The 19,328-nt window shown below is 45.7% G+C and overlaps 1 protein-coding gene across 1 annotated transcript in view; it reads right to left on the bottom strand.

Annotated features, from left to right (window-relative positions):
- Positions 1 to 13,670, bottom strand: part of Vwa3b (von Willebrand factor A domain containing 3B) — a 146,695-nt gene extending 133,025 nt beyond the window's left edge. The window contains 3 exon segments of the mRNA XM_051204574.1: positions 986 to 1,080; positions 7,732 to 7,963; positions 13,576 to 13,670. Of these exon segments, the coding sequence (XP_051060531.1) occupies positions 986 to 1,080; positions 7,732 to 7,930 (294 nt within the window). The 5' untranslated portion in view covers positions 7,931 to 7,963; positions 13,576 to 13,670.
- Positions 13,671 to 19,328: the final 5,658 nt, after the last annotated feature.

Raw genomic sequence — 19,328 nt, 5'->3', positions numbered from 1 at the left:
AATCCGGGCCACAGCTTCTGGTAGGAGCACACGGGAGAGGACAGGAAAGAAACCTTTTCCTTTTGCCTGCTTGCCCCCTGTCTCTCCCGGCTAGGTCACCTATCCTGTTACTGAGGCGGTCCTTTGCTGGCGGGAGGGCCCACTTCTTCAGGATGCCAATATAGACTAGAGGCCAGCAGCATCTAGGATTCCAGCACCCAACGGGGACTGCAGAGACACCTAGTCTCATGGGCTGAACAGCTACACATTCTTGGCCTTTCCCTCTGGAGGTAGTCATTGTTGGATGAGCTGGACCACACAGTGTAATAGTCTATGTATCCTATTCCTTTAGACAACGGACCCTGGGAGGGTTTCCATGGGTCCCAAGGGATGACTGTGTCGAGGAACAGTCCTGGCGGCACACAGATGTACCTTGACATACATGGACAGGATGAAGTATGTGTCTCAAACAAGACGGTGAACTCCAGTTCTGGGTGCTAGTATGATATGTGTGAACTCTCTGGATGTAGAGTTCCACTTGCCAGTACTGTCCCTAGTCCTGCACTGGGTTAAGTTCAGGAAATGCTCTCACATTGCCTTTGCTTCACCCTCTTCTTTAAGGCCAGACAAAGTGCCGGCGTGTAATCAAGAGGCGATTATCAAGTATCTGATCAAGAGCTTCCTGTTCTCATCTCTTTCAGGCCATGGGATAACCACAACTTTACCATTCTACCACTGCCCAAAGAAAACCTGAAGCCAGAATCTCCATAGCCCCGGGATCTTTTTCTTTTTTTCCTCTGTGTAACCTTGCCTGTGCTGGAACTTGCTCTGTAGACCAGGCTGGCCTCGAACTCAGACATCCACCTGCCTCTGCCTCCTGAGTGCTGGGATCAAAGGCGTGTGCCACCACTGCCTGGCTGTCCCTCCCCCCATCTTCTCCCCGGGATTTTAATGTGACTACCGTCTCCTCCCATGAGACCTGAACACTGAGGGAACACTGACTTACATTGTAAAGCTTGCCATCTTCTGCTGTGTAGAATTGTGGAAACAGGCCATCAGCATACCGAGAAGCCACGAGTCTCCTCAAGGAGGTCACATAATCTGTATTTTTATAAAGACAATCAAGATGGTACATCAGCAAAGCTTCTCTTGCTTATTTTCCAACACTTTTCTCAATAATTTTTAATTTCATATTGTGTTCCAAGTCGTAGTCTGTCTAAGAACTGTGACAAATATAAGTGCTTATGGCATGCAGAATGTTCAAAATCTTGAATGAGTAGGAAGAATGGGCTCCATTTCCTAGATCTTCTGTTGTGGGGTATTCACCAGAGGAGGTCGTTCAGGCATGGGTTTAAGCCAATAGAAAGTCTTCATTAGCCAGCCTGTGGCTACTCTGGGTGCTTGGGATCCCAGTGTAGCCCCGAGCCTTTCTCAGTGTGAGTTTTTAAACCATGTTCTGGGTTGACACAGTTCAGTTAGCACGAAGCAGAACTACAGAAGCCAAAATCAAGGCCAGTTTATTTAGAGACTTTCCCAGAACTGTGGACTTTGATGGATTAGGTCCTTGCTTTCATTTTTGGCAAAAGGTGCTATCTACTACACTCTGAGTTCTACAGCCTGAATGTCATTTCCACCTAGGGGTCAGTTGTGCTAAGGTCTGGGAGCCTACTAATGTCTGGGGCCCTGTTACACTTTTATCTAGGATAATTAAGGCAGAGTTCAAAAACACAACATGAAAATTGCGCTTAATGCCTGAAATTTTACTGAAGGTTTGTACTTAATTTACGAAACTTGAAAAACAAAAGTTACCGGGCATGGTAACTCATTCTTTTAATCCTGATACTTGGGAGGTGGAGGTAGGAAAATGAGCTCCAAACCAGTCCGAGTTAAATACATATTAGATTGTCTCAATAAACCAAAAACAGAGGCATGCATATGCATACATGTAAGTACACTACACACACACAGACACACACACACACACACACACACACACACACACACACCACTACACAGATACACACACGCAAATAAAAATTTCAAGATGAAAGGTTGTTTCTTCGACTGGCCAGAGATAATGAGCAAATGTAAAAATCCAACTTGGGTACTACCTATTGCTCAAGCTTTGATTCATGACTTAGTGAAATGAAGTGAGCAAGTAATTGATGCAGAATTAAACATGGTGTCAGTACCACAAGATCTGGCCGAGGCCCGAGGCGGGTAGGTCTACGGAAGTCTCAGTAGCTGGATGAAATGCTGAATGAAAGGACTACTGGATTATTTGCTCAGCTGTGTAAACCTCTAGGCGCATGCTCTACCTAGCCCTGTCTGCATGTCAGGAGAAATGCACGCTGGATAGGAATAGGGTGTTAACCTCAAATGCATGCCTAATCCTTCTTGGAACTGCCAGTAGACCACAGAGCCTCTCAGGATGAACTATGAGGGTGGGGGACGATGAGGCAAACTTCTCAAAGGCATCCTTATAATGATGATGTCACAAAGTTGTTGTCCATCGGCCCCAGAGACAGTGTTCTTGTCTAGTACCACCTTTGCCCTGGCTCTAGGGAGTCCTCTATCTCTACTTCGTCACTAGGGTTGCAGGCCTGTACCACTATACTGGCTTTTCATGTGGGTGATGGGGACCCAAACCCAGGGCTTCCCAGCTCTGAAGAGGCAGGGAATAACCCTCTTTAGAAAGGAAGAAAAGGAGGTGTATAGGTTAGGTTTTTTTTTTTTTGGTCTGCCTAACACAAGCGTCTGAGAGAAGGAACTTGAGAACATGTACGCAGCCCGTAGGCAAGCCCGCAGGGTGTTTTTCTTGATTGATATTTGATGTGGGTGAGCCCGGTGCACTGCAGTGGGTTGTGCCATCCTTGGGCAGGTGGTCCCACGGTGTATAAGACAGCAGGCCGAGCGAGCTACCAGGAGGGGGCCAGGAAGTAGCGCCCGCCCAGTTCCTGACTCCAAGTTCCGGTCCATCTAGAGTGCCTGTCTTGGCTTCTATGTTAGGTAACTTTTTATTGCTGGGATAAAACACCATGGCCAAGGCAATTTACAGAAGAAAGAGTTTATTTTGGCTTAGGGTTCCGCAGCGGCAGGGAATTGTGGCATGGCAGAAATGGTGACAGGAACAGGCGCGAGCCAACTGAGGCTGCGAGAAGCTTTGGAAGCTCAGTGACGCACGTCCTCCAACAAAGGCACACCTGCTAAGCCCCCTCAAACCACACCAACTGGGGACCAACTATCCAACTGCCAGATGTTATGGGGCCAGCCTCACTCAAACCACTACAGCCTTTCCCATGGGAGTCTCTACCTGAAAGCCATAAGATGATATAAACTCTTCAAGTCGCTTTGTGGTCATGGTGTTCAACACAGCAATAGAAACCCAACTAAGATGTGTCATGTGACGGAGAACTGGCTCACGGGTTCAGAGCATGTGCTGCTCTGCCTGGGGACCTTAGTTCCCAGTACTCATATCTCACAACTAACCGCCTGTAACTCCAGTCCCAGAGGGACCTGTCACCTCTGGCCTCCTAGGGAACTACACTCGTGTACACATACCCAGACACACACATAATTAAAAATAATTTTTTTTTTAAAAAAAAGAAACTTCTTAGAAAGAAAAAGAAAGGAAGCTATCAAGATGTCCGAGCAATCTGAAGGTACCTGCCAGCAAACCTCACGACCTTAGTTCGATTCCCCAGGACCCACATGGTAGAAGGAGAAAGATGACTCCCACAAGTTCTCCTTTACCCTCCACTCACATGCCAAGGCACATGCACACATACACACATAAACAAATGTTTAAAAAGAAGAAGAAGAAGAAGAAGAAGAAGAAGAAGAAGAAGAAGAAGAAGAAGAAGAAGAAGAAACAATAAGAAAGGTCAAGTATGAACTTTACAGCCCCCTTAGCCAGGTGGGTCCCAAATCACAAGGATCATGATAAGATGTAAAGTCTTAAGTCCAGCTCTCTCATCAGTAAAGAATAAAGACCAGATACCTGCATTTTGTCATTACCACCCACTCCCCCACATCAGACCTACATACTCTGAAATCCCTAGTTCTGAGATTTCGGCTTCTTACCTCACATTGATTCGGGGACTTCAAGTCAGCAACCTCAGTCTTTCTTTAGGAGAAGCATCTATCTTATCTCAGCTCCGAAGAGGGGCTGCTTGTGGAGGCAGGAAGGAGCCAAGTCTGTGGAAGGCTAAGTGCATTGCAAGTTCTGCATCCAACAACAACAATGATGTGGATCCTATTCCCCTAACCTCGGCACAATTAGAAACCCGGAATCAAGCGCCAAAGCATCTCTCTAAAGGTGCTAAAGCACAATCGGAAACAGACAGAGCCTGGACTGCTCTCCATCCTTGAAAGGAAGGCACTGGCTGGCGAGACTGTGTTTAGTGGGAGAGAAGTTGGAGTTTGGGTTCTGTCAAGTTCACTTCCAGTTAGAATAAAAACCAGCTTTCCATCTGTCAACTGGTAATCAAATAGTTAAACTGTGGTGTGCCTATACAATGATACTGAATGGCTTGTTCTTGTTCACTGAAGACCTTGAATGTTGCATTAAGTTTAAGTTATTTGAGCTGTCTTCACAGCTGCTCCTCTTTCCCCGCCCCCTGCTCCTCTTTCCCCGCCCCCTGCTCCTCTTTCCCCGCCCCCCATCTCTTTCCCCGCCCCCTGCTCCTCTTTCTCCGCCCCCTGCTCCTCTTTCCCCGCCCCCTGCTCCTCTTTCCCCGCCCCCTGCTCCTCTGCCTCTTCCCGCCCGGGTTCCTATTCCTTCTCTTCCCTTTCTCCTTAAATGTATTTATAGAAGTGTCACAAAACCCATTAGTTTGCCAGTAATAATGGGTTTTTTGTTTTGTTTTGTTTCAAGATGAAAAAGGAGAAATGAGCCACATTCCCTTGCTGGATCTAAATGTTCTTTTAAAAATAGGATAACCAAAATTAAAAAAAAAACTCAGTGTTTGGGCTCAGGAGTAAAACAAGGAGTAAATGAAGATAGAGCAATAAAAAAAAAATAGCCAATCTAAACAAAAGATATAAAAATAGCCTGACAAATATGAAAAGGGACAGGGCCTTCAGCTTGATCTCCAGCTTAGGGAATAAAAATAAGAAAGACACAAACAATATTATCTCTTAAGCTGTGGACTGGCATTTGATACACCAGCCCCTGGGCTTCATACATGAACAAAACCAGCCAAACTGAGGGGCAGAATCACTCACAAAAGTTACTAAATATATGGACAACACACTATCAATGCCCTTGACCAAAACAACATTTACAAATATTCTTGGGCAACTACTAAGGATGGAGAGTTCAAGACCAGCTTGAGCCACAGTGCAAATTCCAGGTTCGCCTGGACTACATAGCAAGCCCTGTCTCAAAAGCCAAAAGTAAAGAAAAGAAGCAGGGCAAGGTGGAGAACCTTTAATCCCAGCACTAGGGAGGCAGAGGCAGGAGGGTCTCTGTGAGTTCGAGGCCAGCCCGATCTACAGAGCGAGTTCCAGGACAGCCAGGGCTACACAGACAAAACCTGTCTGGAAAAACAAAACTGAAAAGTAAATAAACAAATGAAACCAAAACAAAAAAAAGATGTATAAAGAGAAATGAAAATTATGAATATTAGAAATAAAGGTAACACCAATGTAAGCTCTACAAGCAAACAAAGCTGTTAAAGGACATCATCAACAATATTTTCTTAATGTGTTAGGAAATCATAGGCAAACCCCTAGCCCATAGTATGTAGATAGCACATAGCCCTACTAGCCCACGAGAGGGGACATACGGGAGGGCAGAGCACTAGAGAACAAAGCCTTGTATCGAGAGGGTTCCAGAGCAGTCTGCAGAAACTGGACCATCCAGACTTCAAATGACCTGCCACAGGGCTAGTGCTGACCATGATGTCAGGGAATTCAAAATTTGTTATTGCTGACAGCTGAATAAACATTTGTTTTATAGACTGTGGTAGTGTGAATGTAATTGGCCCTCCTAATCCCTCAATCCCATAATCTCATAGAGTGGCATTATCAGGAGGCGTGGCTTTGTCAGAGTGGGTGTGGCCTGTTGGAGGAAGTGTGTGGCTGTAGAGGCAGACTTTGAGGTCATGCACTCAGGATACCGCCTTTCTGTTGCCTGCAAAACAAGATACTTGGCTATTTCTCTAGCACCATGCCTACCTGCATGCCATCACACTCCCCGCCATGATGGACTGAACCTCTGAACTGTAAGCAAGCCCCTTAGAAAGCTTTCTTTCTAAGAGTTTCTGTAGTCATGGCGTCTCTTCATAGCAACAGTAAACCCTAAGACATAGACTACTTCAGAGGTACCAAATAATTAGAATTGTCCTAAGGGCATGCCTTTTATACACCATGTTGCAGACATGTTGGAGAAGGGTCTTCCTGTGCAGTGGGCTATCTCTCACACTGACACTCAGTAGCCCTGATTCCCAGACCCCACATTTCAATACCCCTCAAGGCAATCCAAAGAACACAAATAAAAATACTCTCACACATTTTCATACTGCCTGGGGGTGCTGAGTGGACATTACCAAGATATAAGGACCAACCCGACAGCCAGGACTTACAGAAATATACGCATCTGGGCTGGAGAGATGGACAGCAAGTGACCAAGCCTGCTGTCAACACTGACAGCCGAAGTTGGATCCCCAGAACCCACAAGAGAAAAGCAGAAAGCCAACTCCCACAAATTGTGTACTGACCTCCAGGAATGCACACTCACATCTTTGTGTGTGTGCACGTATGCACGCGCGCGCACACACACACACACACACGTGTAGCACACATATATACACAACTCCCCCAACACAAATAATGAAATTAATGGGTCCTGGAAGAGGGCTTGTTGGATAGACTGCTTGTTGCATAAAAATCAAGTATTGAGTTTTGATCCCCCAGAACCCAGGTAAAAGAACCAGGCATGTCTGCACATACTTATAACCCCGTAGTTTTAGTTAGGGTTTCTATTGCTGGGGGGAAAAAACCACCATGAGGGAAGAAAAGGGCTTATTGGGCTTACTTACCCTTCCATGTTGTAGTCCATCACTGAAGGAAGCCAGGACAGTAACTCAAACAGGGCATGGAGGATGCTGCTTAATGGCTAGCTCTCCTGGCTTGCTCAACCTGCTTTTCTATAGAACCCTGGACCACCAGCCCAGGGATGGCACCACCCACCATGGGCTGGGCCCTTCCCCGTCAATCACTAGTTAAGAGAATGCCTTAATAGCCAACTCTTATGGAAGCATTGTCTCAACTGAGGTTCCCTCCTTTCAGGTAAGTCTAGTTTGTGCAAGTTGACATAAGACCAAACAGCACAGCAGCGATGAGCTTGGGAAAGAGAGGAGACCAAAAGATTTCCGGAAGGTGGTGGTTCCCAGCCTAGCCAAAAACGCTGTGAGCTCCAGGTTCAGTGAGGGACCCCGCCTTGAGGAAATAAGGTCTACAGAAATAGAGGGCAACACCCGACATCTTCCTCTGGCCTACACACACATGCACATCCACACACATATGCACACACCTTCACATGCATGCATACACAGGCACACACGAATGAAATGAGACAGTGATGATATTGAGCCTGTGTAGTTACAGGCGTATCTCTATATGGTAGGTACAGATTGGGAAGGAGCATGCGCGAGCATCTCCCCCTGGCTGAGATGTGGGATCCAAGCAAATGCCCAGGCCTACCATTTCTCCGTAGCTGAGGGAGGTTCCCTGAAGGGAGTACTGTACCTTCACACTGTGGGAATCCAATCTGGGACAAGATCTGCTTCAAGCTCAGCTTCTTGCTCTTAAGTCCGTGCAACTGAAGCCACTGTTCAGATGAAATGAGACTCTGCTCAGCCATGCCTGTCTTGATGTTGCTCTGTCCCGCCAGCCTCTGTGGCTATTGCTTGGAGACAAAAGAGGACGACGATCCTGATTCCTCCATCTCTAAGTCAAGACCGGAGTCACAAGGGACCTCCTGCAAGGAAAATTGTCAGGCTCAGGGCGCCCGAAAACATGGCGGGGTAGGGGGTCTAACTAGCATCAACATCACTGTTGACTTACTATAAAAGAGTACGGGCATGAAGCAGAATTTTATTTACCCATAAAACTTACAGTATAGATGCATGCTACCAGGTGGTATCCAGAAATTACATAGATGTGTGCTGTGAAATGTCTAGAAAAATAAACACTAGCGGGTCTGCAGTTTTTGCCTTTTCCAGCGTGTTCCAGTTTTTGCATTATTTCTAAAATGGGATTTACTTTTATAGCTAGAAAAATACAAGACTCTTCCATTTTGGAAGATAAACACAGTCCCTGGAAGCCATATTACACATCTGCATGCTAATTATATTCACACAAAATATTCTGAACCCAAGGATAAAGAAGATTTAAACAAACAAACAAACAAACAAACAAAACCCTGATATGGACTAGCTAACTGGGAGATGGCAGACAGCAACCCAGCTCCACTGGAACACACAGATTTATATCCCGGATGCTTTGCTTTCTGGGGCTACACTCTAAAATTGGACTTCATCGCTCTACCTAGTGGAACCTGCTGTTCTGGGATCAACTGAACCCAAAGCAATATGCAGTATATTGAACTCATCTCTACTGGCCTAAATATAGTGAGTGTACACAAGAGGGGGAGACTGCCTAAACTAATGCAATCTTAACCCGCTCACCACAACTGTGCAGGGCCTAAGATGGGGGGGGGGAAGTGTGACCTTGTAAGGGCAGAGTTCACCAATATCAGCAACTGGGTAGCAGCTAAAAGGTTCTAATTACTATGCAGCCGGTGTTCAGCGTTTAAAACTTGTTTTCCCAAGACTATGAAGCATTTCGATAACAAATAGACTCCCCTTTCCAATATCTAAAACTGGACTTCTAGGGCCTGGAGAGATGGCTCCACGGGTAAGAGTGATTGTTACCCATCATGAGGATGAAGTTCAGACCCTAACACCCTTGTGACAAGCCAAGAGTCACCCTCACACACACTCATGGACACACATGTGCATATGTGAAAATAAACCTTGTTAAAAAATACGTAAATGAAAAAGAAATGAAACTCCATTTCTTCACCATCTTAGTGTTATGACATGGAAATTTAGTTGAGCACAATAATCAAGTAGTTTCAAGCCAGGGATGTTTTAAGAAAAGAAGTTAGAAGCATGGACAGCAAACACTTAATGCTATGACATACATTGTAGAATACATTCCTATAACAGCCTTATGAGACACAGGGCTCAGTGGTTAAGGAAATGTTCTGCTCCCTACAGGGGACCTGAGTTCAGTTTCCAGCAGCACACTGGATGGCTCACAACTGCATTCAGATTCAGCTCTAAGGACCCTCTTATAGCCTCCCAGAGCACTGCACACATGGGCATGAACTCACACTCTGACACATCTGTAGACATGCAATATTTAATCTAAATTTTAAGTAAATCCAAAACAACCTTACAGGAGAGATACGACTCTTTTTCTCATGTTACTTATGAGGAAACCAAGACAGAGAGGGTTAAGAGACCTGGCTCACAATCTCACAGCTAGTAGGAGAGCTGTCTAAGAGTCTGGTCCAGGCCCTTCAGCTCTCGAGTCTGTGGTCTGACTTTTATCATGGTAGAAACAAACACCCGTGGCAGCTTCCGTCTGTCAATCAGCCTATAGTCTGAACCTTCCTTTCGCACCCTCTTACAGAGTGCTCATGAACGTAGCCGGTACACAGTGTTAAGACCCTGCTTGTAGCTGAAGAATCAGAAGCCTTGAGAATTTCAAGAGCTTTTCCACAGGTTCTGTCATAGTCCGTGAGCAACAGGAGCAGGATTCAAAGCCATTTCTTAGCCACCTTGTTACCATTAGAGCCAAGAACATTCTGAGGATGGCTTCCCCCATCCTCAGGCAGAGAGCGCTAACCTTGGTTGTCATGGCACAGGCTCATCTCTCAAGCCGTGAAAGATAACGATTCCATGTCAAGGTTTCTGTGAATTTGTACTATCCATAAAATGTCGCTTCTAACAGTCTACAAATCCAAATGGTGGGGGAGACTCATCTTGTGAGAACAAGGTAACGAGACTCGTTTTGATGGATGTGTGACAAGATGACTCGAAGAGCATCATGATGGGGGGGGGCAGTGCCAGGTGTCTATAATGCTAGCACTCAGGAGAATGAGGCAGGAGGATTGAGATTTGGGTGCCAACTGAGATACATAATGAAACCGTGTCTCAAGACCCAAACAAAAATCAAACAAAAAAATCCCCAACAAACTTCAGCATAAGCCTGTCCTGTTACTATAGCAACTGACTTTGCCCCTCTAGAGTAACACACCTGACATGGGAACCCGAGGCTGCTGCCAAGAGCAAATGTGCCTAAGTGTGCAGAGTTTGTATATAAGTGTGTGCATGAGCACTTAGTATTTTGGAAAGAGCTAATGTAAAACTAAAATATCTAAGAGCTGTTGTTGTAGTAACTGCTTCTGTTTTGTGATACTCCAAGCACTGTGTGTGTGTGTGTGTTTATGTGTGTGCTTATGAATGCATATGGAAACCAGAGGCCAAAAGTTGGTGCCTTCATAAATCACTCTCCACCTGGCTGCTTGAGCCAGGATCTCTCACTGGGCCTGGAGTTCTCCAGCTGGCTAGACTGGCTAGCCATACACCTCCAGGAATCTTCCCATCCCTTCCATGCAGGTGGTGTCATTGTACCTGGTTACTTACATGGGCACTGAGGATCCAACCCCAGATGCTTATCTTCCAACGACAAGCACTGTACTAAATGAATCGACCTCCCCGGTTCTTCCAAGAATTTCCCTAAGCCCTACTACCCAGTCATGCCAGGCTGTGAAGTCTAGAATAAATCAGAGAACATGGAAACAAGGGCAGACTAGTATGCCTTTGGAGATCTGCTGTCCACAGAGAGGGCAGCTGAAGAGCGTGTCTCTGTTGTTCCACTAGAAACAAGAGAGGCTCAGAGGAGTGACCGCCAAGTGCAGCTAACCCCTCACTTCCCAGAGACACACCCACCTCCCCCATTCTTCTCACAGACATTTAACATTTACAACCTTACCGGCTGTAAGAAGGGACACACCTCTGGCTTTTCCACCAAAGGGAAACAGTCTTTAATTTGCTTGAATTTTCATTACATTTAAAAGGACACCTGCTTGCATCCTTTACAAAGCAACTGAACCCTCATCTCCTTACAGCACTTGTCCCAGTCTCCCTAGGGGCTCTGACGACTTGTCCTAGAGTTAATTTTTTTTTTAAAAAGCTGTAACTGGTTCTGTCTGGTCTGAGAAGCTGTGTGACTCATTCAGACTCAGATCTTCACCCTGGGGCTTTATAGCCTGAGAATACCTGGAGGGAAAGGGCTGGGAAGTGAAACTGAGCCAGAGAAAGTGAGCAAAGGAGAGAAGACACCTCCCGGGGAGGGAATGAAGGGTTGTCTGCGGAAGCCTGCAGGGGCACAGGCCTAACAAGTGTCCTCCACACAGCCCACCGGCTTTCCTCTCCATGCTGACAGCCGCTGCCCAACCTTTAGCAACTGTGTGGAGTGCCTTCCTTCACTAGACCTCTAAGACCGCTCTGAGCAACCCTCAAAAAGCCAACCTTTTAAAAAAAATGTGTATGTGTCTGTCTGTCTTTGTCGGTGTGTGCATTACGTATGTAGTATGTATGTATGTTTGCCACTCATGTCCTTGGAAACCCTGGAGCTGGAATTACATACAGAGCAAGAACCAAAATTGGGTCCTCTGGAAGAATAGAAACTCTTTCTGACCACTGAGCCATCTCTCCAGCCCCAAAAGCCTAGTTTATCCTTGGAGGATTCATCCCTGTGGCCTCAGACACAGGTCTGTCCTCTCTGGACCAAACAGAAGTTTGATGGCTACAGGGAAGTACTGTACATGAGCGCTGCCAACACGCTACTGTGTCCCGCGCACTACGAATAGCATTGAGATGAGTTCAACCAGTCACTCACACCAACTGAGAAAATGCTGATTGTCTTCAGACAAAGCAAAGATCAGGTTCTAGGGAAGTTGTGATTGGGAAATAGCTACCCTTTAAACATAGACACACTGTTTTCTGGGTGTGACTATGCTATTTGTTTAGCATGATTACTCAGTGTTTCCTCTGAGGCAAGGAAGCCCAGAAGTCAGATTATATCACCGATGAGCATGGCTCTACAATATGGGATAATAGGGTTTTTGTTGGTTTGGATTTTGGTGTTTTGAGAGAGGGTCTGACTATGTAGCTCAGGCCAGCATTGAACTTGTGATAACCCTCCTACCCCAGCCTCCTGAGGGCTGGGAATTACAGTCATATACTACCACCTCCAGCTAGCCTCAGTTTTAAAACTTGGAATTGTCTAATGAGCCATAGAGTTCAGAGAAAAAGGAAAGGATTTCCTGAATATAGGAAGGAAGTAGAGGCCTGAGCTAAAGCCATAGTCAGGCAAAGCTCCTGGGAAAACCAAAAGATTAAGATGGCCAAAGCCTGTAATCCGAACACTTGAGAGACTGAAGCTGGAGGACTGTGAGCTTGAAGTCTGCCTAGGGCTAAACACACACTTGTGCTCATACACACACACACACACACACACACACACACACACACACACACATGCCCCAACCAAAACAAGTAAAGACCCTTTTGTGCCTGCTGCCCATACTGAGAAGACATGAGCTATCCCATCACTCCTCGTGAGGATGGATATAAGTGAGACTCCATTAATTCCGGTTAGACCCTTTATGATAAACACCTCCAAACTTTCTTTATCTTTGCTAGTTGAGAGAGAGAGAGAGAGAGAGAGAGAGAGATATCTGGGCTGGGGTGAGGTGGTTGTGTTGTGGGAGTTCTGAACTTGGGATGATGATCCATGATATACCCTATTACAATTCTTAACAGCACGCCCAACCCCATCTTTCTGTCCTTAAAAGGCAAAGCTAGGCTAAGATCACCGCCTCGGATAAACGTGGGCAGAGTTAAGGAGATTGAACTGGTCTGTCTTGCTGTTGAGAGAACGGGATGGAGAACTGAACATCGAAGCGTCTGAGTGCTTCAGGGGGTAGGTCATCGATGAGAAGAAAGGAAATGAAGAGCTCCCGAGAAGATGAAAGGAATGAGTACATGAAGTTAAATGTTAAAAAGAGGAAGTGATGTGTGTGTGAACCTCCCTCCAGAAGAATTGGACCGAAGGCAAACAGAAGTTCTCCCCAGACTAAAAGCAGCAAACAGCTTTCGCTAAAGAAGATCGTTTTGGGTTTGGACCGTTAGTTTTTATCATTGCTTCTTAAAAACAAGTTTCTAATATACTGATTTGTGTACTGCATCTTCCGATGACCGTTAGCCTGTGGATAGACATGCATTAAAGAACTTATCTCCATCTTCTGCAGGGAGTGAGGATGGCGAAAACCCTCTGTATAAGAAGGACACACACAATGTCAGCGACCCTGACTCTGAAACCCAGGTATCCTGACCGCTGCGCTTTCCCAGCAGAAGCGAGGTCCAGCTTGGAAACTGCAAACTTGTTTTTCCCTACACGACCGGTTGGAAACCTGGAAGGTTCTGGTCTGCAAGGAAGGTGTCCCACACTTACTATGTAATCTGTCAGTTGCAAAGCCAGGCGGCTCGCGTTCAGCAGCGTCCCTCCCACCCTCCAGGGCCTCGCTGCCCCGAGCAGGTGGGTACGGCCAGCATCCCACTGCTGGACAAGGCTGTGACTCCCGCAGGAGCTGGCGAAGGGTCCCCGTCCCAGGGAGAAGGTTTGCAGGAGTCCAGTCTCTGTTGACGACCGCATCGCCACGGTTGCTAGGACACCGCCAATCACGGTGTGGCTCGGGATCCGGCCCCGCCCACCGCTGCGCCTTGGAGGATTAAAGAGGGGCCTGACCCTGGGGAAGTTGACAGTGGTGAATATTAAGAATTAGGTTAACAAACAAAAACAAAGATGGGCAGAAATGCAGGCGGGATGGAGCTAAGGGAAGAAGGCAGGCGGAAGCAGTAGATGCTGCCAGATGAAAGAAGTCTATTCTCGCGTCTTTTGATTTCCGCCTCGGTGTTACCAGGAGGTCTTCGCTGCATGGTTAAGTTGGAGCAGTCCCTTACAGGAGCTCCATTTATGGGGAGCAGGGACAGGGGCCATCAATCAGAAGAGCGTTCACACTTTTGCCCTGTTACGACTCTGGATGCAAGGGCCGCAGTGATCAGAAAACAAAAAAAGTAAATGGAAACTCCTGAAAAGAGCCTGGTCTGAACAGGCTAGATTTTCAGTTCTGTGGAGAGATTGGAATGTTGCAAGTCTAGAAGCTAGTTACCTTATCTTGGGCTAGTTCTAGCCCTCGGGGACACATGTGCTGGAATTAACATCTTGTGACTAACAGAAATCTTTTAGAATCTATTAACTTAGCAGACAACCTGTCTCCACCAATGTAAAGCCAAGAATGTCACATAGCATCTTGAGCCTTTAGGAAAACTCCCCCATCTTGCTATACCTGCCTCTCTGAGGTCCCCTCCGGTGTATTTTAAATTCATCTTGATTTATGAAGTTCTTCGGTGTAACTATAGAAGGTTCATGAAACTACTTCCAGGTTGGAACTTGGAATTTGGGGTAACTTAAATCTGTGTTCCCAGGCCATTGCCGCTCAGAATGGCTCCGGAATAAACTCTCTCTCTCCACCCACCCCCCCTCTAATTTTTATAATGTTTATTTATTTTTTAATGGTTTTTTATTTAAATTTGAAACAAGCTTGTTTTACATGTCAATCCCAGTTCCCTCTCCCTCCCCTCCTCCCCTGCCCCCCACCAACTTCCCATCCCATCCCCTTTCTGCTCCCCAGGGAGGGTGAGGCCTTCCATGGGGATCTTCAAAATCTATCATATCATTTGGAGCAGGCCCTAGGCCCTCTCCCGTGTGACTAGGCTGAGAGAGTATTTTTCGGTGTGGAAATGGCTCCCAAAGTTCATTTGTATACTAGGGATAAATACTGATCCACTACCAGAGACACCATAGACTGCCTAGTCCTCCTAACTAACATCCATGTTCAGGGCGTCTGATTCAGTTCTATACTGGTTCCCCAGCTGTCAGATTGGGGTCCATGAGCTCCCCTGCCCCTTGTTCAGATCAGCTGATTCTGTGGGTTTCTCCAGCCTGGTCCTGACCCCTTTGCTCATCACTCCTCCCTCTCTGCAACTGGATTCTGGGAGTTCAGCTCAGTGTTTAGCTGTGGGTCTCTGTTTCTGCTCCCATCAGCTACTGGATGAAGGCTCTAGGATGGCATATAAGGTGGTCGTCAGTCTCATTATAGGGGAAGGGCATTTAAGGTAGTCTCTCCACTATTGCTTAGATTCTTAGTTTGGGTCATCCTGAACAAAAACCATTAGCACAGACATTAAGATTGACAATTAATAAATGGGGCCTCCTGAAACTGAGAAGCTTCTGGAAGGCAAAGGACAGTCAACAAGAAAAAACAGCAGCCTGCAGAATGGGAAAAGATCTTTGCCAACCCCACATCTGTCAGAGGGCTGATCTCCAAAATATACAAAGAACTCAAGAAGCTAGTCATCAAAATACCAAATAATCCAATTAAAAAGTGGGGTACAGAAATAAGGAGAGAATTCTCAATAGAGGAATCTAAAATGGCTGAAAGACACTTAAGAAAGTGCTCAACATCCTTAGCCATCAGGGAAATGAAAATCCAAACATCTCTCATTCCTTTTAAGATGGTTTTTGAATACCCACTTAATGCTTCTTTAGTCTTATCTTACAATGGCTCAAAATGAACATCTATGATCCTTCAAACACAAGTACAGAACATTGCACTTATGAAAATCTGTTAATAGATTCCACAAGCAAGTACTGACTTAGCATTTGAATATTAAATTATGTTTTAGATTTTAAAACTGAAGAGCTTGCCAGATCATTTCTTGAGTTTTTATAAACATATTGCTAATCCTACCCGTTGAGAATAAGACCGCTACCACAAATTAAAGCTAAATTTGAAGCAAGCTTTAATTAAATGCTGGCCAGGTAGATGAACTCTGGCCAGTCTCTGGGTTTTCATAAAATGACCACAAGTTACAATTTTCAGTGGCTTTAAAAGGCAACCCAGCAAAGTCACCGTATTTCTCATTAGATCCAATCAGGAGCAAGCATACATCCTGACATACTCCCTACCTGTGTACCTTCCACCCACTTGTGATCAAGCAAATCTGGGCTAGTTGTGTCAAGCAAATCTGTTTAAGGGAGTGAAAATATGTGGCTTGTTATCTCTCATAAACAGCAGCCTCCAGCATTTCAGGAAGCATCTGTCCTTGGGCAAGAGTCTTGCATTTTTGTTTCACGGATCTATTAGAAACAGTAATCAAAACTTAAAATACAACTTTGGCTCTCACAATACATACATACATACATAGTTGTTTATTTATGTATCCGTGTGTGTGTGTGTGTGTGTGTGTGTGTGTATCCGTGTGTGTGTGTGTATATACATATGTGCAGTAGTGGATATATGTGTAGAAGTCAGAGGACAACTTGTGGGAAACGGTTCTTTCTTCTACCGTGTGTTTTGGAGGTGGTTGAATTTAGGTTGTCAAGTTTGATAGCAAGCATCTTTACCTGCCAAGCCTCATTGATGGCTCCATTTCTTGGTTTTTGGATCAAAGATGTAATAAAAGACAACTAACCTTAGAAATAATTCTGTCTCCAACGGAGAAGTCTACTGCATCCTCGGGGGTTTGTTTTTTTCCTTCATTCTTTTATTGCCTTAGTAATTTAAAAAGAATTGAAAGGTTTGACTCTTAATCACAAATCTTCCTGTGCAATTATTACATCACTTACCTCAGCTACACAAATCACAGCTTCCATTCATTCACCCCACCAAAACCAAAACCAAACCAAACAACGTACACCAGCCACTTCTACCAATGCCACAATCATCCTGCTGTCCACACCCTGTGAGGGCCACACAGCGCAGTGTCCTCCCCCCTGAGATCTCACCAAGCAGTCCCGCTTTACCTCCATCCACCACATGCTTCTCCCTTCGTTGGGACACTTGCCACAGCCACACAAGCCGGAGTGGCTGACTGGGGACCCTTAGATTTACGTGACTGTAACGCATGTTCTAGTGAAAACGCCACTTAAATTGTAGAAAGCCAAAGCTGGAAAAAGTCCAAGGTCATTTTGAATACTGTTTTGACGCCTGCAGTCTGGCTGCCTAAGGGTGGCTTCTGTCACTTTTGTTTGGTGAGTGATTTGGGACAGGATAGTCTTCAGCAGTAACACACCATTTCTCTGAACTGCGGCAGATTACATTTTGACACATAACTGGTAGCCTGCCTTCAGCCAGCAGTTGACTGCTGTCATAATATCCTGAAATAATGCAAGGCCTAAGCTGCTGAGTTTACTATCCAAAGTCCAGATTATACTTTCAGACTATCCTTCTTACCTATTGCTCCCAGTCCTCCAAGAGAGACTAACCCTTAGAGGTCTCTCCTTCTGAACAAACATGCCTTTACTCTGGCCACCCTCTTCATGCGGATGGGCATGGCTTGGCTGTAGCAACCCATTGGCTCCTACAGAGAAGTCTTCCTGTGAAAGCTCGGGCTGTAGTTGTGCACCATCTGCCCAGCCTCAGAGCATGACTTGTCAGTACCAAACTCTGCCCAGCCTCAGAGCATGACTTGTCAGTACCAAACTCTGCCCAGCCTCAGAGCATGACTTGTCAGTACCAAACTCTGCCCAGCCTCAGAGCATGACTTGTCAGTACCAAACTCTCGGCAACTGACTGTGACATCCCCTCCATTGTTGTTTGACCTTCGAGCTGTTTACTTTTCAGGTTGAATGGCTTTCCTTTTTCTTTATAGGAGCCCGTCCCCAACACTGCCTTCGGGTTTATGACTATAATTGGAATCCGTGGTAGGGACAGGAGAATGATAAGAGAAATGAAGGGAGGAAATAAATGAAGGGAGGAAATAAAACTTTCCAAACCCAGAGTGGGAAAAAAAAGAAAATATTAATTTCAGGGAACCCTGTGTGTGCACGAGGAAGAATCAGACAAGGATGAAAATTGAGCCATTGACCCTGAAAGGGAAGCAATTTGGGGGACTTAGCAACTACATCAAGGAGCGATCCCTGCTGAATCTTTGCTAGAACTTTGGGTGGAGGCGCTTTGAGAGCTAGAGATGGCCATGAGAGAGACAGCTGGGTGTGGGAGGGTGTGTATATCCACTTCTCCATCCCCAATAAACCCGCCGCCATAAATACAAAAGCCTCAGAAGTTGGAAGGGGAAACATCTCATCTACCATGGCGACAAGAAAACATAATCTAGATGGTGGGGCTGGTGACAAGAAAATGTAGTCTAGAGACAGTTCGCTTCGGGTGTTGGATTCCCTTTGTGATGGTGGGGCTGGCCGGCAGCTAGTGGCACGAGGTTCTCTCTGTCTGTTGCTGTCTGGCACCTGAAGGAAAGCCTAAGAAAAGGTCCCACGTGGTAGACTAAAGTGCAGCTCCTCCTCAATGCTCTTGATTTTGGCTGCATAGGAACGTTGAAAAATCACGTCAAACCATCACGAGTCTGGGAAAGCCTGGGCCGCAACATTGCAACATTTAGCTCAGGGTTCGTTACTTGGGAAGAGAATGGGTTCCAGGCTCCCGGCAGCTCTCCTCTCAAGCAGAGCTCAGAGGCACACGGCAACCATCTTCGACAGTTACTACGTTCATTGCTACTTGAAGGAATTAGCATTATGAATAATTACTATAATTTGTTGAATGGCAAACAACATTTTAATTACTTTGAAACCGTTACTGTAAATGGAGTTTTAATTGTTCTAAATAATGAAAACCCGGACTCAGATACAAAGGAAAACGCTGAGATCAGAGAGGAGGAGAGCAAGCCACTGCCACCTTTACCTCATTATCCTCCCGGTGGAAAAGAGCGAGTTCCCTTTCCTCCCGCCTGTCTCCTCCCTCTGCCCAGCCACCCCACTTCCTGTCTGTCTGTACAGACCTCCAGACCTCTATGGTGAGCCAGCGGCAAGCCTCCTCCTCCGATCCTCAGACAAGCTTTATTTGTACAAGCAAGATCTCACTACACATTACCTCACTTAATACTGATAAAATTTCCATGGGGGAGGGTTGAGGGGCAACATAATTATCCTCATTTTTCTAGAGAAATAAGCTGGAACATAAAAAATAAGTACATTTTTCCTTTTTATTTTTATTTTTTCCTTTTGGGACAGGATCTCAGGCTATCCTTGGCTACACTATCTACTTCAGAATAGCCTCAAATTCTAAATCCTCCTGCCTCAACTTCCAGAGTGCTGGCTATACTTCAATCTTAAATGACTTGAAACAA

Source organism: Phodopus roborovskii, unplaced genomic scaffold (assembly GCF_943737965.1).
Source record: "Phodopus roborovskii unplaced genomic scaffold, PHOROB, whole genome shotgun sequence".
In the NCBI taxonomy this organism is placed as follows: domain Eukaryota; kingdom Metazoa; phylum Chordata; class Mammalia; order Rodentia; family Cricetidae; genus Phodopus; species Phodopus roborovskii.
Note: the sequence above shows the minus strand (reverse complement) of the source record. Positions and strands in the feature narration are given on the sequence as shown.